The sequence below is a fragment of the Monomorium pharaonis genome, chromosome 1 (genome assembly GCF_013373865.1).
Source record: "Monomorium pharaonis isolate MP-MQ-018 chromosome 1, ASM1337386v2, whole genome shotgun sequence".
In the NCBI taxonomy this organism is placed as follows: Eukaryota; Metazoa; Arthropoda; class Insecta; order Hymenoptera; family Formicidae; genus Monomorium; species Monomorium pharaonis.
Window position 1 is genome coordinate 1,075,864 of NC_050467.1, and position 24,546 is coordinate 1,100,409.

Below are 24,546 nucleotides of genomic sequence, written 5' to 3' on the forward strand. Positions count from 1 at the left end.
CCACGAATCGTAATAAGTGGGCCGTCGCGCGCGCCCGAGGGAACCGCCGGTCTCTCTTTCGCGAAACGTAGGTCAAGGACTCCGCTTCAAGTGCATAACGGCAGCGGAGGAGAGAAAGGAGTAGGCGGAGGACCGACGGCGTACTAGATTAAATCGGGACGCGCGTCACTAGTTAAAATCTATGAGAGGAAGCGACGGTCGGAATGCGCGACGCTGAAAACGTCCAAATTCGTCCGGTTCGACGAATCTCGAGTTGACGTCGTTGTCGTCGCCCGTTTAACGTCAACGCGAACGAAAATACGTCGTCGCGTCCGCCAAGTCCCGGTGAAATTTATAGAATCCGTTAATTGGGGGGCGTGTTTCGCGACGCGGCGAATATAACGGAGAAATTGACGCCACCGCCTCGTCGCCACTCCGCCCGATCGAATGATATTTTTAACGAGGCTGCAAATTATACTCGAGATTAATCTCGCACGGAAATTAACTTTACCTTAGTTCGAGCGCGATCTCCCTCGTCTATCTGCCCCTAATCCCAGTTCCTCCTCCGGAGGAGCGAGGGACAAACGATCAGTTAAACTATGGTTAAAGTTAACGGTCGACTCGGCGAGGGCGATCGTAAAAAGGCGGGAAAATTCCCGCGATGTTTCGACCTAGGGACTCGTTGGGGGGGAGGGGAAGGGCATTTCTCCCTCTCGCGCCCCTCCGCCCGTCCGTGTGAACGTTGTAATTGGCCCCGCTGTAAAATCAGGACGTTTAATTAGAGCGAAGATTGATACTAGCGTGCGAGCAAAAATTCTCCAAGTATCGACCGAGTTTTATCTAATTAGGTCGTAGACAAGTTCGGGGAGCAAGTCCCTCATCCCTTCTTCCGGGGTTATCTTTGCCGGCGACGCGCGATGTTCCGAGATTACCGTGAAGGAGCCGGGATATCCGTTTTGGGGTAAAGGAAGCTTCTCGACAATTAGCGCCCTCGATTCCTGTCCCGTATTTCGCACGGCTGTGTCGTTTATTTTGATAGCGGCGCGAATCGATTTTTCGCTAATCCATTAATTCGTCGTCGGTCGCGCCGCTGGTGTGTGCAGCGAAAATTTAACGATTGAAAAGAATAAACGCGATAAAACGGGTTTTTTATCGAGTCGAACCCTGAAATTAATTAGAGGGTAAAAAGTGTTGAAATTTCTCCCCGGATATTATTTTAATGAAAAAATATCATATTTATAATCGGAGTGTTTATTGTCGGGAAAACTTGAAATTTTTAGGGCTTTTTTTTCTTTTTTTCTTGAAAATAATGGATTTTTCACGGGATTGTATCGATACTCGGGAAAATTGTTAAAATTTTAATTTTAAATTTAAATTCTCTCTTTCTGACAAAACTATCATTTTTTTGTTGATATTGTCGCCAAATATCGACAATCGACAATATGACTCATAAGATTTTATTTAAAAAAAATGATTTGATAAAGAACAATACGTCGTTCGAAATTACCGTGTGTAAAAATATTTCGAAGCTGCATAAATAATTTTTCAATCTTATCTATCAGAGGTTACAAATAAAATTCCCGGAAAAATCCGGAAAGTTCTTTTACAACATTAAACGGTCCGCTAAGCGCGCTCTGTAAAAATTCAGTGCAATTTAGATTCCGAAGTGGCTGGATATAAAGACAGTTTGATAAAAATGAGACGTACGTCTCATTTGAGCGATATTTAATTTTCGCCCGACACGTGCCGGAATGCGACAGATTAAAATAAGGAGAGCGGAGGGGAGGGGATATTCAAATTTACCGTATCGATTAGAACTTGGCATCCTTGAAATAAACGGTTGACACGTGCCCGGGGCGGAGGCTGGGGGACATGTTTCAAATGCCGAAACGCGCATATCTGGAATTACCGGGAGCGATGGCGGGGGAGAGGGAGGGGGAGGAAGATCCGAATTTAAAGTCGGCGTACCCGGAGGCGAGGGTCGCGGCGAAGTTGTACCTAGGCTGCGCGAGTTTAAAATACGAAACGCGATGATTAGCCTCGCGACGACAATTTCTGCAAATTGTGTTTACAGCACGCGGCGTCTCTGACGTTTCGGAGGTGGAGCCGCACGATGACGTGCGCGCGCGCGCGCCCGCGCGCACCCCGGCCTTGAATTCATTCAGGATACACTCATCGTTTTCTGCATCTCGCGCGCGTGATGCGCGGAAAACGCGAGTAAACAGAACGATCTCCTTTTCCCCTCCGTCCAAGTACGTCGCGCTTCCTGTTGTTCGATCGCGCGCGCGAGATAACCACGCGTGGGACTCGCGAAATGTTGACCCGCGCCGCCGATGATCCCGATGATCGCGCACGGGATCCCAATCTCGATTCAAATCGAATAACGGCGTTAACGTTACGTCACCGCGACGTGACGTCTCTCCCCGGGAATAAATTCTCAGACGCATTTCCCGAGCGACGTGTAACATTGGATTACATCACCGCGCTCGATCGCCGAGTCGCAGCCGCCGACACACACCCATACGGCGTCGAGCGCCGGATAATTGACTTGTTTACGAAACTATGCCGTATCGATCCGCGTGCGTCTCGTATCCGTGCCAGTTATTTTGAACGCGAAACCGCGGAGCAATCATAATCGAGCGCGGACTTTCGCTGACGGCGCTGACATTCGCTTTTTTCTCTTTCTTCTTTTCTTTTGTCGACGCACACGAAATCGAATCAGTCGATCATCGATTAATAACGAGGAAATAATTCGATGATAAGATCGGCGGCCGCTGATAAAGTCAAGAATTCTCGTGGGAGGAGGGAAAGCGATTCGTCTGGCGATTCTCCAGCGCGCGGTTCTCTCTTTCTCGATACCGAAATAGCGGCGGCAGCGGCGGCGACCACGTGGGTGACTCGCTCCGTTACATCGTACGAGATGACGTCGCGGTCGGCGATTGGCCGAGCGGATGGGCGTGAGGCTCGCCTCACCTTTACCGCCGATCTCTCGGCGTCACGCCATGGTCGCGCCACACACTACATGCGTGTACATACACACACACACGCGCGCGCGCGAAAAAAAAAACATCGCCCGAGTCATCGACGATCGACCGGGGGCCGTTTTTCCTTGACGGGATCACGCGCGCGCGTGAGAGAGATAGAAAGAGAACGGAGAAACCTCCGACAGATGCGATGAGGAGAACGGAGAGAACAGCCGGTTCGCTTGCACGCGCGCGCGCGCGACGCATTCCACGGGATTTACGTTCACGTTATTCCACGTAACTACACGCGCGAGAACTTGTTGCGTGGCGCACAGAAAGAGATATATATATAATAATATATATATGTAAATACACATACAGATAGATAGAGAAACATCGTTCGATTCCTATCGCATCTCTTTCTCGTTCTCCTTTCCTCTTTACGCTGGGGTATACGATAATAATGGTTGATCTTGTTTTTACACGCGCGGTTACTGCTATTTATTCTAAAAATAAGGTACGCTATGCATAAAGCGACATATTACACATAAAAAACAGCGTAAACGGGACGACAATGCATGAGAGAGGAATGAACGGAGACCGATATAATGAACGCGTACGGCGAGGCAAATTAATTAAAGTTTGCGAAATCTTGTCGTTTACATGTATACCAATGTCACAGTAAATGCGGAGAGAGTGCCAGGAGGCTGCAGATAAAACAAACGGTTACCGTTTCTCTCTCCCTCTCTCTCTCTCTCTCTCTCTCTCTCTCTCTCTCTCTCTCTCTCTCTCTCTCTCTCTCTCTCTCTCTCTCTCTCTCTCTCTCTCTCTTGCGAGAGTCATCTTTCATTTACGAAATAAAATTGAGATGAAATAACGAGCATTGCATGGCAGAGATGCTCCGGGGTGCGGATATATTATTGTAATGGATAATTCCATTTCTCTCTGCTAAATGGAAATATTATTCTCCGCTTCAAGTCCAACTAGAAATTATAAGCTGTTCTCGGCTAGACACGTGATCGTGTTAATCTGCCGGTTTCTATTTCCCATTACTCGGATATCGTTCCTAATACATTCCTGAACACATCCACGTTTCTATGCACGTGGATTCGCGATTCGTAAATAGATTTCTATTTAAAGTTGTTATGACTGTAATTTTTCTACCTACGACGCATCGCAAATTATAAATCGTTCGAGAACGGCTTGAGATTTTCAAGGAAATCGAGTAGCTCGTTCAAAAGTATCAACATCTACCTTGGATTGTCGGCGTTTATCGCGAGACTCGCCAAAGTTTTCGTGAGTAAACAAACTGATCGACACTCAAAAAAGAATGATACGAAGAAGCGTCGAATCGAAACGCATATCAACGCGAATTAGCGCCAGTAGCTGGTATTATATAAACAACACATCGCTAATGAGCGTTAATTAATCTAAACTGTGGGGATGAGTCAACCTCGGTATTAATCGTGATGCTAAATGGTCGCTAAATACACGTGAATTGTCTAGGATACCGACTGGCTGCCAGCTGCAACGGTAGTTCCACTTTATCAAACCTGGATTAGTCGCGCTTTTCCCACACGAGAGATTCTGCCTAAAAAGAGAATCGGCCGATAGGAATTAACGTTGAAGCAATCACCGTCCCCCATCCGACGATGTGCGGAGCGATTTCGGAATGTTTAACATGGAGGGAAAGAGAGTGCCGTTATTGCAATGCCGTGAACGAATTTTCTATTTTTATCCCAGACATTTAACGCTGAAACATGCGAGCGACTTGTGTCGCAACAGCTGAATATAACGCAACGATTAGATTAACGCGGTCTGCAGACACCGCATAATATGAACCAGGATCCGTGTTATCGCGGAGTATATCATCCACCTAACGCGTGGGGTATCATTCCTCTGGGCATTTTTGACCCATTAATCACTACTCGGAATACACGATCGAAAACGTTATCCGTTACTCCGCGACAGGGAGGTTGCGGGCGTAACGAGTTATTCAAGATTACTTTTGATTAGTACTTGAAAAAGTACTAGCGAGAAAAATACATTTGCATCATACTCCGGAGATACCCCGCGCAATTTTTCCCATGGCAGCACGCACGCGTCACCCGGCAAGAGGCTCTCGTCGACTAAAACGACCCTCGCTCGCGTCTTGCCTCTTCCCACGTCGGATTAAAAATGAAACTATTTTTGCGCGCAATCAGCTTATTGTGAGTTATTCATTACGTCGGCGGCCATTCCGCCCGCGTAGGTCAGTCACGCGACGAGGATAACACGCGAAAGAGGAGCCATCGCGCCGGGTCATCGTCATCGTCGTCATCCGCGACCTGCTCCGTCTCGCGCGAGGGGAAAAAAAAAAAACAGCAGACGGTAATATTGCAAAAGCCGGAACAACCGCTGCTCCTTTCTCATATAATTAACGCGCGTAACATCGCCGCCGGCGAGATAAGATAACGCTCTCGCATTGACGCAAATGAACTGATAGTTAATTATTCAACGATTTTGCACTATTCGCGTTTCTCGCTTCTTCTCCTCCTCCTCCTCCTCATTTCTTGGCCTCCACGGACCGAGAATCCGCGCGACCTTTTTATCGCCCTTATCGTCGCCTCGTTTAGTCTATTTCAGCTTGCTAGATAACCCGGAGAGAGATTTCATTAACCTAATACGCGCGTGCCAACTCCTACGCTATTCTTAACGTCAATCATTCTCGAAATTTCATCCCACGGCGGTCGTTTTCCAACACATAGACGAGCACAATAGCATGTTCGCCACAGTTATGGACAATGGGCCACGGGGCTACTTGTAACCGATATATGCTGCTGCCCAGATAGTTTCCATTGTCGTTAGAATTCTGAAACAGTCTGGCTGTGTGTAGCTTTGTCAGAATCGGGGGATTCGGGAAGTGTGCGGCTCAAAGATGGTGACACGTGTCACGTCGAAAAAACGGAGATGCCCGATGATGATTTACGTTCTTCGAAAGTTTAGCGTAAAAATTTATTTTTAGCCACGTCCAATGTGTCTGTCAACATGTTTGCAAACAAAAAACAAGATTCGTATCTTCGATCAACCTTTCGATTGATGACGTGATAGGAAGTAACGTAAAAAAAAAAAGAGAACCGAGATAAAGCGCGAAGATGAAAGAGTAGTGATAGTGTTTATTACCATGGTATTATGCGACACGTCGGAATCTTATCAATGTATAAGAAGGTATGAAATGTCGAGATATCTTTGTTTAATCTTGCGGTGGCGTGACTTGACAATACAGCTCGACACGGTGCCATTGATTTCGCGGTTTTGGTTTGCAAAAATCCCCCTATGCAAATATATTCGTAGGTGTACAAATAGTCGCAACTTATAATTAAAACACATGGTAATTTTTCTACTGCGTCTTTATTTCGAAAGCACGAGTAAGTAAATGAAACGCGATAAGTAGCGTTTCATTTTACTATAGAAGGATTCGTCGGGACACGGGAGTTTTCGCTTTACTTAGCCTAAGGATTGAAAATGAATTCTTACGGGAGATTGTAAGAGAGAATTTCTACGGTAATTCTTTTCGAACGATTGCGCTCATCATCTTTCCCTCGGAGGGAAACGGTCCCAAAATGGAAATTGCTTTGATGATGAAGAATTCCGAGAAACGAGTGGAAATTTTTTGATCGACCTCTTTGGAGGGAAAACGTAGATAAGACACGTTTATTGAAGAGTTGAGTGCACGTCTCGATTTGACACTCACGCGCGCGCGCGCGCGCGCGTGCGTGAGTGCGTGAGCGAGTGAGCGGCAGCACACGCGTTGTATTCGCGCGTTTAACAGTCGTGGCAAGGCCAACCTACGGGTTGGCTCGCGATTGGTCGTGCCGGCATCGTACGATGGTACCATCTCGCCTCGTTATAAATACGAGCCCTAACCAACCTCTTCCTGCTGCAGCTGCGTGCATGCGTGTGTGCCTGCGTGCGCGGGCACGGCAGGCATTTAAAGATGCGCTACGTGTCTTATGCACATTGACCGCTCTCATTGACTAAAATGTCCGACAGATCGATTTTACATCGACGCAGCGAATTCCCCAGCCGAACGTGTTTTGCGAGACAAGTAGGAGGAGGAGGAGGAGGAGGAGTGAAACAATGTGCTAAACGGAATACAGAGCCACGGATAACGCAAACGTCGCTTCTCAATAATAGAAACTGCTGACGTAAAATCGGTTGTTTGTTGCCTGAAATTAAATCGGAGGCCTGCATAAGAAGGATCGCGAGTTCTCCCGAACCATCTGTCGATGTAGAGTAAAACGGCACCGGGGATCCGCGATAATATTATCGATAATACAGCGACTTCCACGCGACTAATTACGCGACACGAATTGAATTAAAGAGAAATACAAAGTTGCAGAGAATGCGTTAAAAATGTTAATTACCGAATTAATTATGATTCGTAATTACCGCCGCATGCGAGTCGATTACTAATCGAAGCCGTTATTAGGCGCGATTAAAATTGGAATTGCGATCCGTGTAGTAATTCTGAATAATCGATTCATCCCGCCGGAGAGAATCGCTGGCTGCCGAATGGAATTACATACGAGACTCTCCTGTCCCGTCGTAAGCCGGCTCACTTTTCTCACGAGTGATATCTTAGCGGAGAAAGTAAGTGGGGAAGAACTAGAGAGAACGAAATGCGATCGTGGATGGGGAAAATGGGGTGTACGATATATAGAAGGGATGACCATGTTCTCAGGGAAGGATATTTATGTTTGTTTTAGTTTATCTGCTGCTAACACAAATATCAATAATTATGGCAATTATTGCAATTTCATACCCTGTTTCGTTATATATTAAAAACCATGTTTTTTTTTTTACGTAATTTATCGGCCTGTATTTAGAACGCGCTCTTATAAAGACATCGGCGCGCTTTTCTCGTCACTCCATCCTCCTCCTTAGACTAATGAACGGTAAAGATGGAAGGCGCGCCGTAACATCATTACGAGCGCTTCCTGAATATACAGGTCGTCTCCTCTATCCGCGTGTGTTTGCGAAATATTATGATTATAATACCGAGAGGCATTTCAAGGAAAAAAACAGCAACGTTACGCGTTGCGTTATTGCGTTTATTCCAATCATCATCGACGGCTGCGCAAATCGCTCGGATAAATCGCGTCGAAATGGAGCTATTTGTTTAATCATCGAAGGACAGATTTATCACGGGCAGACGACGCCTGTCGTCCCATTGTTGCATTCGGTTTACAAAACAATTGCGTCCGCCTATCTATACACACACACACACACACACACACACACACACACACACACAATACATGGGAGAGGCCGCGACCAGTTTCGCGGGCGGACCGTCGAATCGTTCGGTCGTTACCGCGACGAGCTCTCCAATAATTTCGATAGTTTGTAATTAAATTTAATGACGTCGGTCGTCGGCGCGCCGCACGAGGGATTTAGTCGCGTAGTTTGTCGCACGCATCGCCAAATCGATGCGTAATGATACACGCACACGCATACGTAGCGGCTGTTACGCTCGATGTATCCGGTATCTCCTTTTCTCCCGTAGGATCCGCGCTTTGTCCCGGGGAAACGTAACGTTTTCCTCGCCCGAGAGTTTGCTTGGTAAAGAAACTTGTGCAGTTTGTGTGTGCCGTGCGCGAAACAATAAATAAATACATAAATCTTCAGCCGGGACGAACTGTCCTGTTAGACTCGGAAGGATTGAAAGAAACCTCGCGTGTTTCTTTCAATTCCTTCGGGAATCTAACGGGACAATTCGTCCCGGCTGAAGATTTATATATTTATTTATTGTTTATTGCGCAAATATTTTGCAAGCTTTCGCGAGTTAACAGTTGTATTTCACTTATCCTAATCTGCCATTCTTGCTCGTCTCTTTCTCTCGCGAAATTTAACAAATGAATTTTTTTAATGGAATGAATTTTTCCACGACAATCTTTCTTCTTCTCGAGACTTTATCTCGCCGATACGATACATTCGAATAGAGAAACACGCGAGTCCTTTGTTTTTAAATAGGACGAGGATCGCATTAATGTTTTAGTGATCTCATGTCTTGGTAATAAGCGATACAGCAACAGCAGCAACTACAAACATTAATTTGCAATGTTTATCTGAACACGCATGCCATGTTTACAAATACGATGTTATAGATTGCAAAGATTATTCGATATCTGTATCAAGTTAACGCGAGTAATTTATTTTGAGAGATATTGAAAAAGGTTATCTCTAAAAGCGTCGATTCAGTAGTTCTCCCCAAGGAACTGCGTGGGGAAAAGTTGGCCGGAAGTTTTACAAGATTTCTCTCATAGAGAAGTCAGTCTAAATTGCTAATTCGCACATTCCCATTTTCTGATATTAAACCGATAACGCTTCGTTTCTATTTCACCTCCACGTCGACGTCTTAAATTAAATGAGTTCTCTTGCATAAAACATTTTGATATTTCGAATAATTTTAGCAAGACACACCGACAAGGCGCAAGTTCCAACATTTCCATCGGGCTTTAAATATTGTAACGCCCATTTATTTTGCCTCTTCATCATGACGGTTAGGTATAACGTTAGTTTCCATTAGCAGTGGCCATCGCGCGTATACTGAAACTCTATATTAAAGCAAACATACATAGGAAGATACATAGGAGGAAGAAGAGGAGTTGCAGGTGTTACCCAGGGAGAAGACGAAGAGCAGCGGTCATACTGCCAGTTCCTTTTCTTTTTTATTATCTGGAAAGTGGCACTTCCGGGTAATCGGTTTCGAGCGGAAGTTATAAGTTCGTTTGGCGGTATCGAGAGAAAAGTCGATCTTGACCCCGTTCCTACCTTTTCCCTACAATAGCTTGTTTATTACGAGGGAAGTGTAAAGCTCTCTCGAAAGTACTTAATAATTTCGCGGAGAATGTCCCGAGATTTGCACCCTCCTCTTTAAAAGAGCCCTGGCACACGATGTTCCTTTGCCCCGCTCGTAGAGTATTTGTACAGAATGTCCCGGCATCTCCCGGACTTTAATTTAGTGACGGATTCTTTGATCAATTTAGAGTTGACCTTTTCTTAATTAAAATCTCCGGGGACCGATAATTTTCGAGATATAATATTCCAGAGTGCATGCAATTAAAGGAATAAAAGTCATCCCCTTATGTAGATTCGCAAACTTTCGCTTCGTATTTCAATTCGGAATTTATTACTGAGATACTTAATGTTGGACGTTGAGGGACCGTGGGCTTTTCTCGGAATTTTTGTTTGTAAGATAAATCGACTTTAAATTTGCAAAACTACGTTCTACATCAACATTAGAGCGGCGAACGGTCTTTCCTTGGTGGTAGGGACCGGGTAAATGCGCGTGTATATAACATTCGCGGACTGCGCACACGACCGCGTAATTGGTAATGAATTCCCAAAAGTTGGAATGAAAAGCAGGACGAAAGCGCGGCTAAACTGGCAAACGATGCTCCCCCCATTAAATCCAAATCAACTTCCTAATATGAACGAATGGTTTTTCGCCAACGGCACATGACGCCGTGATAATATCGCGCGCCATTCGTCATCATTAGTCCAGACGGCGAATGCATTTCCTGTGTTTTTTATCCTGCATCCCAAATTCGCGTGTGACCACCGATACTCACACGCGGGCGTGTCTTATACGTGTGCCCGTGCCCCCCGTAATTTTATTTTCAAAATTCAGGCACAAAAGATTTTAACAACTTGCCTCAGAACCATTATAACGGATGATAGACAGGTAAAAGATGAAGAAGACGACCGGTTGATAGAGATCCGAGTAAGCGGTTGGAAAATGTGAAAGCATAATGGCAAATTTTAGCGAATTAAACTTTGAGAAAATGTGTAATATGATTTTAAAGTCTTTCTCTTGTATACATATTTTCTTTTTTTTTCATCAAGTCTAAGTAAAATTTGTTGTTTCGTCAAGATTTTTTTTCCATCGAACGAGGGAAGTTGAGGGATTATTTTTCTGCGTGATACAATAAGAGCTTAAGAATAACGTCTCGCTGGACGTGCATCGCGATATCTCGCGATACGACAATTCCATCGAAATGAGAGAATATTGGGGATCCGTCCGAGTATGAAGTTCTAGGTGCAATCTGCATTGTTTCCACGTCAATTAAACTTGTTTGATATTTCCGCTGCAATCACGCCGCAACGGCAACATCGATTCGGCGTGCTCGTCGCGCGCTTAATCGAATTCGAGAAACAGCGCTGCTCTTTGCGATTCCCTTACTAATAACGTTGTTATCGATGGGGTCGACGTATCGAGTCTCTGTTGCCTCTTACGTTTTGCGGATCGACCACGTCTCTCTCTCTCTCTCTCTCTCTCTCTCTCTCGCTTTCTCTGTTGTTAGCTAACCCGATTATCGCGTTTCTGTTTCAGTGCTCGCTAGCTGCCGAGGTGAAGAGTGCGGACACGAGGAGCTGGTGAGGTGCGCCAGGCCCCTCGAGAGAATCAGCAACAGCGACCTGAGTTTCGCTACGAAAAAGGAGGATATCAACAAACTATGCCCGTGAGTTTTCTTCCTCTCTATGCCCGCGCGGGCGATCTCTTTAAGCGGAAAACGTCCGTTGTTATTCGCCGTCTTTACATGTTCCATGAGGAAAAGACGTCGGCGCGGGTTACGCTGACGTTCCGTTTCCTGGAGAATTTCGTGACAGTATCTTCTTCCTATTTCTATCTCTCTTTCTCTCGTTCCTTCTTCTCTACTCCTCGCTTTTCCTCTTCCACTTTCTTCTCGCGCGCTACGGGAAATTTTTCGCCACGGAGAAAAATGCTCGGTCGTTTCTCTCTCTTGTCGCACTTCGTATCAATTTTAAGAACGAAGCGCGGGAAAGAACTCGCGCGCTGTCGCGCGGAACTCTCCACGGAGCTTAATCGCGCTAATTGTGACGTCGTCGGGAAGGGGAAAAAAAGAGATAAGGAGATATGTATAATAAAGAAATGTTTACCGCATTTGGCGATTTTATAATTTCAGAAAGATTTCCTTCCATTTCCATAAAAATATACCCGCCCTACGAAGTATTAATCATTGCGCGAGTTGTGTCGTTTGTTGTTAAAAAAAGTTGGTCGATGTGAAATCTAGATACATACCGAGGACGATTCTTCGATCTCTGGGAAAATTGGAAATTGATCCGAGAACAATATCCGACGTATTCGTCCGGCCTTAGTCTATTATATCCGTCCGAAATTCACGATCGTATCGAATCAGGTCTCCGTTCCGGCTTATCATCACAATTCGGCGATGCTCGATCGCTCGAATCTCTCTCGCGCCGTCGAGCCGGCGCGGTACGTATGTAATTGAGTGGATGATTGCATGCAAGCTGCCAGATATTTCGCGCGATATTTCCAGCTCTTCCCTCCCTCCCCCTTCGTATTCGACGAGGAATCTTATTACGGCTGCAATTTAGCCGTGCCGCCCCGAGAGAGGAAATTCGGCTTATTTCATGGAACTTTAAATTTCATTCAGGCCTGGTTTCCGCGTACACGTTGCCGCGCGAGCACGACGGGCCCGTGTAGCTAATATGACAAATTATTAATCGCGATGCTCCACATCGTGCATGCACGCGCGCTTCTTTTCCGCAGTCACGCGGGGTTGTAAAACTCCTCAGGCATTCCGAATTGCGCTATCGGGATTACATTGCACACAATATCGCATCGCAGTGTTCCTACGTTTGTTCTCCGATCAGACGGACGGTTGTGCAAATCAGCCTTGCGCACTACACAATCAATTTTATAAAGATAAGACGAGAAGCGTATGCATGCATGCCTCTAGTTGCCGTCGTACGTCGAAACAACAGTCGGAAAATTTCCACACTGCACGCATATCGATCTGCTCTCGATGTTTCAATATAGCTTTATATCCAATATGATATAGCGTGATATTGGTACGTATTTATAGTCGCCTCCACGCTGAGCGATTCAGCTGGAAACGCTCTTGAGAAGTGACACAGTTCAATAGATGGATCTTGAAAGTCAATTTGATATTCGTGACATCATATTTATAATCGCGACTCAACCGAGAGGGAAGGCCTGCCCTGAGACACGACTCGAGTTCTATTTCTCAGCTTATTCCGCCAATTTTTGAGAGAGAATCGTACGTATGTGTATTGCCTTCGAATCTCTCCTGTTATTCAATTAAATTAAATTGGAAAAGATCACATTTCGTTCAATACAAAAGTGATTTGAACAAGAGGTTTAAATTAGATTGCACTTGGCGTATTAGTTAAGAGTAATAATACTGTTCTTTTGAAACTTTTATTAAATTTTTATACAAATTGAATATTATTTTAGCCGATAGATTATTTTGTCTGAAAAATAAAATAAATATATCGTAAAAGAAATTTTTGGAAAAAAAACAAGCAATTTATCATTTTATTTTTAAACATTTATTGGTTAAAAAAATGTAGTTGCTTTTCCTGCAATAATCCAATTCAATTGGATGACAAACATTTCGTTGACGTAGTTTAATAGAGTTATCCCTGTCAATTGATGGTAACATTAATCTTGCGATTACGCACATCTTTGAGATGTTTGCAATTCTACATATATACGAAGCCCCTAATAATATATATTGATAAAGTTTTTTTATTATCAATTCTGACATACGAATATTTAAATAACAGACGGTTTCCCCATTTTTGTTACAGGGATCTCGAGGCAGGTATGAAATGCATCAAAAGGTACACAATAAATTGCATGAAGGAGAAGCAACGAGAGCACTTCAACTCTCTTTACACCGGTACCAACATGGCCATCATGGAGCTTTGCCAAGACGGACCGTACCAGGACGGTAAGTGCTCTTGCCTAAATCATCGAACCGATCAGACATTTGCGTCTTCAATACACAACTATAATTGTCAAGGAATTATATGTATATATATGAAATATATATATATGACAAAAATATATATATATGAAAGAAGGAAATTATAACATTTTCAATGTTGATTCGCGTGGTTGGATAACAAATTATAGAAAATAGAAGTTTTTCTTTAGCTAAGCACATTTTTATATTTTAAATGGAGAAAAAAAGATTAATACAAAATTAAAGAGAAATGTAAAAATATTCGGGAGTCGATAAATAGAAAAAATTAACCAGCTGGTTTGTTTTGATTAAAAGTACGCTTTTTAATAATTTGAGATTCGATTGCTATTTTCGGTGGCATAATTGAAAATATTCCATCGCGCCCCTGTAAATCTACGTAGATCGTCCCCGAAGGGAGAAATAACGACGCGTAAAGTCATCCACCAGTCGACAAAGCCAGCCAGTCCGTTTGCCAATTGGGCAAGCGGCGAGCATCAATGCAATTCCAAACTGTCGGTCTCCAGTCGGAGATAGCACTAGACTCAATAATGCATCCGGCACTCTCGAGATTACGGGAATATCACGTAGATTGTCCGCGGGTCGATCGAGCCGGCATGACTCTTCATAATGTACTCTCCTCCGTTGGAGAGAGGCACTGTAACATAATGAATCGTTAGCAAGGAGAGTAATATCGATTCCTGCCGCTGTGTACTAGTCGCGTAATGTACGGCTCGCCTATCATAAACAAGGGACGGGAAAGCGGCCTTCATATTCAAAACTATCATCTCAAAACACGTCGATAATCTATGTATGTACTCTCGTTTTATTATTATAGTCCGCGCCTGTAAATAGCTCGAGTTGTTTTTCTAGGAATAGAGTCAGGAAGGGGATTTGATCCTCAATCAATTTTAATTTTTATCTGCAAAATGATTCAATCGTCTATTATCTAAACCAGACAACTAATTCTGTCGATTTCAATTACTATACATTGTTACAAATTGATATGATTTTATTCTAGAAAATTAATACGTACGCGTGTATTCTTTATTTTTTTTTTCTGCTTTATTTTTAGTATTAGATTATATATTTCCCAGCTTGTCAAGTCGGCTTGATTGATCTCGAAATTTTATTATTGGTACCTGTGTTCCTCGCGATCGTCCAATATAGCGGAAATGCAATTTTCTGTTTGCAGAATTCTTGAAGCACGCGCCGTGCATGCAAAAATCCAAAGCCGAGTACGAGCTGTGTTACAAGTCGTATCAGAAGACGACTCAAGAAATAACGGCCAACCGCTCATTGGGACATCAAAATCTCAAGTCCCTTTGCTGGTAAGCTGAAAAATAGTTTTTTTTCATGCGTGTACGAATGATTCATGAATGGGAAGTGAATGCGGAATAAAGACAGCTGTCGCGGCGTTAGTCTCATATAATACAATGATACAATTTGAAAATAATTGAATTGCTTAGCGGAAAAGTAATATGGATACGATGGCATCACCCTTTCCTTAAGAGATTAATTTCGTTATATCGTAAATAGATTAATTAATGTTGAGTTGTAAAATTTATGTATCAAACCAATATGTATATACACTTGACCGGAATTTCTACATCTTTGCAAATACGATGCAACTCACAGTCCATTTGCTTATCCGAGAAAGTTTGTTAGTTTGGCAACGCAGAGGTAAACCTTAGTACTCAAAGCGCGAGTCAATTTGACCTAGCCACTTTTCAAAATGTAGACCCTCGACTGTTTTATCTAAATGCGCCTGCGGATTATCAACTTTTCCGTGTGAGAATAAAATGGAATGATATAACATTTATTTTATGGAAAGAAAGAAACGCGCGTTTATGCATTGATCAAAATTTGAATAAATCAAACGAAGTTATCTCGCGTACTTGCTTAAAATAATTTGATACATTAAGAATTTGCTTGTTAAATTAATAGATTGAATCATGTTCTATTAAAATTTTTTGGATTTTACATAACATAAATTTGTTAAGAGGAATCGACCTGGAACTACGTTAATATTTTACGAAAATTGAGTTAAAGTAAAACATGAAGAAGAGGAGCATGAGCAAAACATTAAATTGTCAGTGAGTGCGTCGCGTCCTCGTGTCTCGAGTGCATCTCTCGGGGAGGATGATCAGTCTTTTCTCTGGATCGATATTAAATCTAAAGAAAAATCGAGTTAAGATTATGACATGAAAGATCGTCGGAGTGGAGCAAAGTACAGAAACAGGGACAAATAGGTTTAAGCAATACTCGAAATTCCGGCGTTTCGCATTAGCGCAAAGACGTAAAATCCCTCGACTGCGATAATTTAACACTTAAGAGCCCCGACGAAACAACTGCATTAATAACGACGGGCGTTGCTCAAAGGACTCGCGCAAAAAGAGTGTAATCAGTCCTTTAGGTCGGAAGTTTCACGCTGATGCCTGTACAGACACACAGGGGTGTAATGTCATTAGCGTATCTCTACCACGGTCTACTGCAGCTTTTGAACTTGTGCATCTCTCGCGAAAGGGGGTAACCTAAGTAGTATGATGCTGACCCGAAACTGGATAACAAGTTCGCAAAAACACATTCCTCGCGTCATTTTGTTTCTCCACGGTGATTCAATTAAACCCACCATTATAGGCGCTCCTCGCCGGAGAGAGAAGTTACCCTACAAGAGTCAAACGAATGTTGCGAAAAAATTAATGGGAATTTATTCCGCGCTAAGCTACGAATTTCACACGAAATTTAACATTTTTTTCGAGATATTTTAGGAAGATAACGGGGAGGGGGAAAAACATTAATAAATGTTATGACAGTAGTCGCGCGTTAAGCTGGTCACACACACTTTCCGTAGAACGTAACAGTAAGATTTCAACATGTTGGATTGGGCGACCGTAACAGTAAGCGACTAAATCAAGTACGTGATTGGTCAAAACCTTACTGTTACGTTCTACGGAAAGTGTGTGTGACCCGCTTTAGTGATGTTTTCCGCGTGATGTTCTCCAATCGTAATCCGATTTGTTGCGCTCGCGTTTTACAACAATAAAATCGATAACCGTTTATTTCATTTCGCTGGACGTCTGAAAAGGGATTTTAAACAGAGTCTGCGTTATTGTTTGTGCAGCGCCTTCCAGGAATACTTGGAATGCTCTCATCATACGGTGCGCCGTCAGTGTGGCGATGATACAGCGCGATTCGCGAAGGAATTCCTCGACAGAATGTCAAGCTCGCTGCTAAAGGTGAGTATTATATGTTTTATTTGACATCATATTTCATCGCCATCGAAAGTACACGCCGAAGAGTCGCATTAATTGCTCCGTCTATAATTGATTTGAGTTGCTATCGCAACATCATACGGTCGTGCGTTTTTTGAAAACTTTGAAAATATTTTTATATTTTCATCATTTGATTATTTATATTTGACAAATATGGATTTTTTATATTTAACGAATATTTGGAATTTATTTCTTTTTCTGGATAAAATTTCAAGGTAAGTTGTCATACATTTAAATTTGTTATTTTTCATGTTCGATAATTTAATGACGTGTGAAAATATTTTGATGGAACAAAATAGTAAGTTACTTTCTCGTATTATTTAGCAAATGCATTTTTGTTAATTGTAATTATTATCATAATTTTGATAATATAATTTAATAAATTTTATGTTTGCATTTTTGAAAATAAAATACGGAGCTGAAAAAAGGAAATTAGAGCGCAAGATTATCTCATCAAATGATCATTTGAATAGGTTGTAGGTCGATAACAAATTAAAGAAAGGGCGAATCGTTTGTCTTGTTTGTTACAGGCGCACTGTGCGCCCTACACGGAATGTGCCGTGTACAGCGGTACCTCGACGCTAAATCTTTCCGCCATTATTCCAATGACGCTTATTCTCCTTATGAGGTACTTCACGTAATTGGTCTCAGCCAAGATCATTTTTTATCTTCGAAAGATAGAAAATGGGAAAACGAGAGAGTGGGAGGGACACGCAGAGAAAGAGAATCGAAGAAGAATGGGAAGATAAGGAGGGAGAGATGCTCCTAGAACACGGGGAGTAGAAGAAGAAAGCCCATTCGGCTTTTATCACGCTTTGCTTCAGAGAGAATATATTCCTTATTTTCGAAGAGGTCTCGGGAAAAGACCGAAGGAGAGGCCGAAGCGATCAAAGGAGAAGAAAGGGGAACGTCAGGGCAAAAGGGAATATCCGAGGGAGAAGAGGAGAGAAGAAGTAGAAGGCATTTCTTTCTCCGGAAAGAATATATTTTTCATTTGCGAGATGATGCGAGAGATCGCAATAATCACGATTACGGAAGCAAGCAACGAGAGATTTGAGTATTAAGAATCTGTAGTGACGGATGGAAGAAGAGGAAGAGAGAGAGAGAGAGAGAGAGGGAAAGAGGATACTTCAGGAATACGTTATGAAAGAGCGGAAGGAAAAGGAAGCGGGATCGTAGAAGAGGATTATTTCAGGGCGACTCTCTTCTTCCACGCACGTCACGAAGATATCGCGATTCGAATGATAAAGAGCCGATCGTGACGCGATGTATATCGGAGGGAGAGTCTCTTCAGTCGATCGTTGAATACGATCTGCTAGTCCGTATTACGATACCGCCACGCAAGACTGACTCGATTTTTGCGCGGTTCTGTCGCGAGAGATGAGAACGAGATAAAAAAAAAATACTCCTTACATTAATCGGCGAGGTCCTTCGCGGATTGTCCTTTAGGAACGGTCGCGTGTGTGCTATTCTGACACGAAGTAGAATCTCCGATCCTCGAGAAACACATGGTACGTCGGGATGAAGTCGGGGAAAAAGACGGCAAAGGTAAGACACTTATAGCGAGAAGAAGGTAAGCGTGTCTTCCTTCGGCACGTTTTCGCCTCGATTTCGAAAAAGGGCGCTCGTGCGGAACGAACGAACTACCGTCGCCCCGAAATCAATTTCATCGAATAATCGCGATCTATCGATTCGCGCGATGAGGAGGAGAAGGAAGAACTCGCCGAGGAGATTCTAAGTGGAGCAAAGAATTTCTGCTCGATCGGAGGACAGCAGATAAAATCGCGGTGCGTTTCTTTCCTGCGCGCGAGAAACAGAGAGAGAGAGAGAGAGAGAGAGAGAAAAAGAGAGAAAGAGGGGAGGGGGCGAGCGTGTTTCGTTAGAAAGTGCGATCGCCGCGAGTCGATTCGTCGCCGAAAGTTAAAGGGATACTGAAATTGACGCGCCGAAGTTACCGCGACTCATCCAGAATGAGAGTTTTCGAGAGAGGATCGATACAATCAACTTTCCCTCGAAATAACAACGAGCCGATAGGTAACGAAGCCTCGAGTTAGGTACATACGTCAAACTAATTTTTCACGGATTATATCATACGACTGCCGCACTATATCGGGGGCCACGTACTTTCAATATTTGCGAAATGAGCGAGATCCGAAAGTTTGAAGAGCTTTTTAATTTTGTCGTCATATAATGTGGCTTTTAAAAAAGTTTTAAAATTCCGTCTCATCAAGATGTGCATAGAATCATAGGAAATTTTTGAGAATAATAATATGGAAATAATTAGGACGGTAGAAGGAATCCTTGGATAAAAATCTCGCAAGTAATACTCACGCGTAAACATAACATTTGCGAAGAACGCTGGTCGTAAAAGTGGAACAAATGGTACGCGATGGATTTGTAAAGGTGGCCACGGGTGTCGGCCACTTGCGTTGGATTTCACATGTCCGTTCGAGGCATGCCGGTTTGTACAAATTCAACATGTCACACGGAATCCTAGCTAGAAATGGGATGCGGATGAGTCTATATTTTTCTGAGATCTGATGTAGTGTTGTACCGTGTTATCTATAAAAGACACACGCGCACGATCGCGATTGTACTCGCTGCACAAACGATAGTATTAGCACTTGCATTGTCGTGTCTTAATTATTAAGTAGATGGAAAGCATGACTGTAAAGATGACGATGAAAAGGTGTGTGTGGCCATATTTTCACGTCGAATCGATTTTCGGTGTCTGTCGCTCGGACATCCACATCGTCATTCAAGTATGTTGTATATTATGTGTTTAGATAAATTTTATTGAAACAAAGTTTATTTATGTGTTAGAGAGATATATTTCGAGAGAAGGCACACTGTTTCGAACGTTTCAAATGTTTAAAATTATGTTCCGAAAAAAGGCCGGTGAAAGGTAGCGCTCGCTTATTTTTTCTTTCTTTACTTAAGAAAACTCAATTTTGCAACGAGAAGATAATTCGAATAACTGAAAACTTTTGCGGCATGTCTGTTACATTATGGTCCATGTAAATAACTAATTGTAACCAATTGTTTGGTTTGTGAGTTATTATAAAATCCATATGAGAAAGTCACGGCATTTAATCAAACGTGTCCCATTCATGCAATTATCGATATTTCTCTATTATCCTGCGCGCCGTGCCATTCGGAATATAATGCAGATTAATAATCTAGAAATTGAATTCCCTTCAACAGGGGGTACGTTTATCGATAGCCTCACCTCTATATGTGTGTATAATACGTACTCGGTGTCGACATCATTTGTAATTTATCATTTCCTAGAGAATTCGCGTTTTAACGGCGCAATGTTAAAACAAACGGCAAATTTTCCGCGAAATAGGAGATATGTACGTTTCTATTTTTTTTTTGTTTTCCGAGAGTCGTGTAGCCTCCCGTTTTATCGGGGGGAGACCGTGGTATGCGTGAACAGAAATATTTATTTGTAATATATAGTTAATTAAGGAAGCATTGTAAATATCATTGAGCTGTCGAGCTTAAGAGAATGTAAGATAACTTAAATACATTCGCAATAAAATCCATTATATTTTTATTTAAGAAAAAAAAGAGTGAAAAAGCTCTGCACACGCACACACATACACCTGTCCTGTTAATTCCAACATTGTTGCGACAAGCTCTCTTCGGAGCACGACGCACGAGCTGTGCATTGTGCATAGCGTAAGTACATGTGCGCTCGTGTCAGAGTCTCGTAAAGTAATAAGCTCCCTTCAACCCTTTCCCGGTGATGATGATACAGCGTTCCTCCAGGGACAATACATCGCGATAGACGCACAAACACCAAAAGCTGCCGACCCCGGTGCAACTAGTAGCGTAGATACATCGATAAATGACGGATTACTCGATCCTCGTTTTACATTTGCATAAAATGAATAATTACACATTCTTGTAGGGCAGGCTAATATTAGTTTTTCGGGAATGTTTTACGCAATGTTGCAAATTACATCCTAATAAATACAGCTTTTGAGATAATTTTTATTACCTTGAATTTTCATATTCTTGTTTATAAAAGAATTTTTTCGTTTTTTATGTTGAAAAATTCTAATTTTATCTGAAACTCTGAAAGACAAGTGGTGACAATATTTTCTTTTACTTAAAAAACTTGTTTAGCAACATGAATTAATGAGAAACAGAAAACGAGGCGAGAGATACGAAAAAGGTAAGTTCACGCTTATGTATTAACTTTTTAGTTGTATGTAAAACAGCTGTTTCGAAATTACCGACAAATAAGGTGAAAGTGCATCATACAATATGTGTGTATATATTTTTTAAGTAGATTATTAAATTTATATAATTTTATATTATATTGAAGAAAAACATCAGTAAAAGATTAAGAATTGTGATTTTAATCAACAAAGTTTTACTTTGCTAAGAAAGTATTTTATTATTTTTTTTCATTAAAACCGTGTTTCATCTAAAAAATTTAGAGAACCATGAAATATATATAATGAGATATTAATATCATAATGAAAAGAAAAATACATATATGTATATCTTGCATATGTATCTTATTTTCTCTGAAATTTCGCTTTTGCTGAAAGCTGTAATAACATATTTGAAGTAATTATCAGACAACAAAAATAAAAAATCAATACTTACTCCTTCTCAGAGAATCCCCCGTGACAATAGCATGATTCATTTGAGGGGAAAAATCCAATCTAGCGATTTTGATTGAGCCAAGGATAAATCGTTACGTATCCTCACGCAAAGAGAGTATATCTTTGGAAGATCAAACGCACGACGAGATAACTCCGCGGAAAGAAACGGAAGTGTATATTCGGTACACTCGAACGGAATATATTTCGCAGTTGGATGTGTCTCTCGCAGCCTTTTTTCGGTACTCGTCGCTGGCTGTGTCGCGGCGCGTGACCTTGTTTACGTACGCGCGCGGTGGAGGCAGCCCGAGCGGTGGCTAGGGGGGGGGAGAGGCGTGGTGGTGGGGAGAGGTGCGGTACGTACGCAGCGCGTCACTCGCGTTACTCCTTACTCCCCGGGACGGCGGCGGCGGCGGCAGCGGCAGCTCGCGAAACCGTATCATTTCTTACAATTAGCGACCGGCTAATTCCCGACTCTGCTGTTTCCGGGTATCGGAACGAGGTATCCCTCTGTTGCACGTACCTCACTCTCCCGAAGTAGGAAAATCGAGGTAACGAAGGAATTATGCTAGCGATGTTTCGTCAGGCGAAACCTGGCGTTACGTCTCTCGCGAACGATGCCTCGGATTTAGGTTAGATATCCCGTTTAGAGTAAAACACAACACGGTAATAACGGTGCACCTCGGAATTTGCGCGTGCAGCGTCAAATCTCGATTGCATACATGTATATTTACGGAGCTTTCAGCTGCGTCTTTTAATTGGGTAGATGGGTTGTAGGTATGTCGGCGTGAAGTTGCCGGCTTTTCGAAACGACCGGATATCGGCCGGCGGCGTCGCGGCCGACGCAAATACGGTCGTTAATTAACTCCCCGGCTCTTAATATTTGTGAACTGCGCGCGGCGGAAATTCGTGGGCGAGTTTTTTTCCCCCGTCCGTATAAAACGTGCGGACTCCAGCGCGAGATTTATTCGTTCGAAATCTATCGCATTGAGAGCGTGCGCCTGGCAAAGCGTCATATTTCCAGGTCGGATATTGCATGCCGCGAATATTTATCTTTAATTTCAACCCGGCGTGTTTATTCGCACTCGCATATTTGTTCACTTATCTCGTAATGCGATGTAATAATCGCGAGTGCGGGATACGCGAGCGCGTACGCGTTCTCGCTCGATTTAAGGTGCAGGTAAGGGAGCAACAGATGCTGCAGCGGGGCAGGGAGGGAGGGGAGGAAGAGATGAAGGCGCGTGAAGTTGGCCACGCGTATCCTCGCGTCGCCATTTCGCCGGACGCGTTCGTTAATTTGCAAAACGTGCACGTCGATTCACAGATTTCGAGAAATGGAACAGAAACATCGTTCTTCGCGACGTGCGGTCTTTGGTGCCTTGTGAAGGGGAGAGATGCCGCACGTAAAGTTTCCCGCGGCCTGGTGGTTAACATGCACGCCGATCGTAATTAACTCTGTTTCGGGGATGAGTGTGCGTCATGTGAGGAAGAAGCAAAGGAGCAACGCGAGAGTGGAGGAAGGAGGAGGAAGCTGAGAAGCAGCAGACGTCGATCGGGCAACGGCGGAGCAACTGACGGGTAAATAATTTATTCGTATGTATAATATACTGCGTTCATTTATGTTCTCTGTATTGTTTCGTAATATTTATCTGTATTTGCGCGCCACCGGAATTAATTGTTGTTTCGTAACTACGCGCAATGATTATCCTTTGAAACGTGGCATGAATTGGATAACGTTGGCGATAACTTGGATTTATTTGTATTTTCCAGATCGACGTAGCTCAGCGTAGTTCAACTCCGCCGCTGCGCATCATGCACCGGTGAGTGAAAAAAAAATTGTTTTTTTTTTATTTGAGGCAATGGATCTGCGAGAATTGTGCTGGATATAAATAATATGAATTATACATATATGCATATGTATTACGTTAAAAGCACGGAACATCATGTGCAGATAATATTGTTTTATGGATATGTTGCTTCGAAATCGACAGGCTAAAAAAGATTAGTAATATTTAATTCTGGAGTATATCAATATATATGATCACCACATTCGATAATTTACACTTTTGATACCGAGCACTCCCTTTGCGTAGGCAATATTTTTAAATGAAGTAAATGAAATGGAAGATAACATCATGAGAATAATGTTAATAATATTATCTGTGGGCAAGTTTAACATACATTTAATTAAATTAAAAGTTTTTTGCGTTTTTTTTTACAAGATAATAATAATAATGATAATGCATGAAAAAGAAAGAAAATAAAATTATAACAAATAAAATATTGATATTTCTGAAATACGAAGCTTTTGCTCGAGTTTCCTCGTGATGTTATTTAAATATTTTATACGTATTTGTATGTAAAATAAAAATAAATTAATTTTAGTGCAATGCATTAAGGAAACATTGTTGATGGCATTATGTGTGCTATCTTATTTTTTTCAACTTAAATAGAATTTGAGGTTTGGAATTTTTATATTGAGTACATCGCATAGTAATAATGCATTGAAATAATAATTAGTTCTTTTTTGGATAATTTGCACATACTACAAATAAAAGAAGAATAAGCAATGTTTTAGATTTGTCCAAATTATTTACTGAAAATCATGATCCAATATTAACTATTAATTGTGTTTGTTATAATGCATCATTATTCTAATCTTTTATAGTCTGATCGGTTCATATTTATTAGTCATTTTATCTGAAACAACAATAAAGTACGATACGCGCGAGCGCACATAAGCGCTATATAAATATTGGCATTTGGTAACAATCATATGATTATTAATAACATCAGGTTGGATAATTAATAATTTTATTTCTTAATTGGATTATATTTTCAGTTAATCTTTAATAAGATTAAAATTGAAATTTGATCATAAAGCGTTCGTTTTTATTCTTTTACAATATAA

The 24,546-nt window shown here is 42.2% G+C and overlaps 1 protein-coding gene across 1 annotated transcript; it reads left to right on the top strand.

Annotated features, from left to right (window-relative positions):
- The first annotated feature begins 11,295 nt into the window (after positions 1-11,295).
- Positions 11,296-20,589, top strand: LOC105840038. The gene is made up of 5 exons (XM_036294495.1): positions 11,296-11,449; positions 13,587-13,729; positions 14,937-15,072; positions 16,866-16,980; positions 17,547-20,589. Exons 2-5 carry the CDS (start codon positions 13,603-13,605, stop codon positions 17,655-17,657), a joined length of 489 nt encoding a protein of 162 aa, XP_036150388.1. The 5' UTR covers positions 11,296-11,449; positions 13,587-13,602; the 3' UTR covers positions 17,658-20,589.
- Positions 20,590-24,546: the final 3,957 nt, after the last annotated feature.

Bases quoted from the DNA above. Each gene is read 5' to 3' on its own strand.
- LOC105840038 (XM_036294495.1), top strand. From the start codon at position 13,603: ATGAAATGCATCAAAAGGTACACAATAAATTGCATGAAGGAGAAGCAA. The intron at 13,730-14,936 runs GTAAGTGCTCTT...TTCTGTTTGCAG, and splicing joins AGACGGACCGTACCAGGACG to AATTCTTGAAGCACGCGCCG. The intron at 16,981-17,546 runs GTGAGTATTATA...TGTTTGTTACAG, and splicing joins TGTCAAGCTCGCTGCTAAAG to GCGCACTGTGCGCCCTACAC.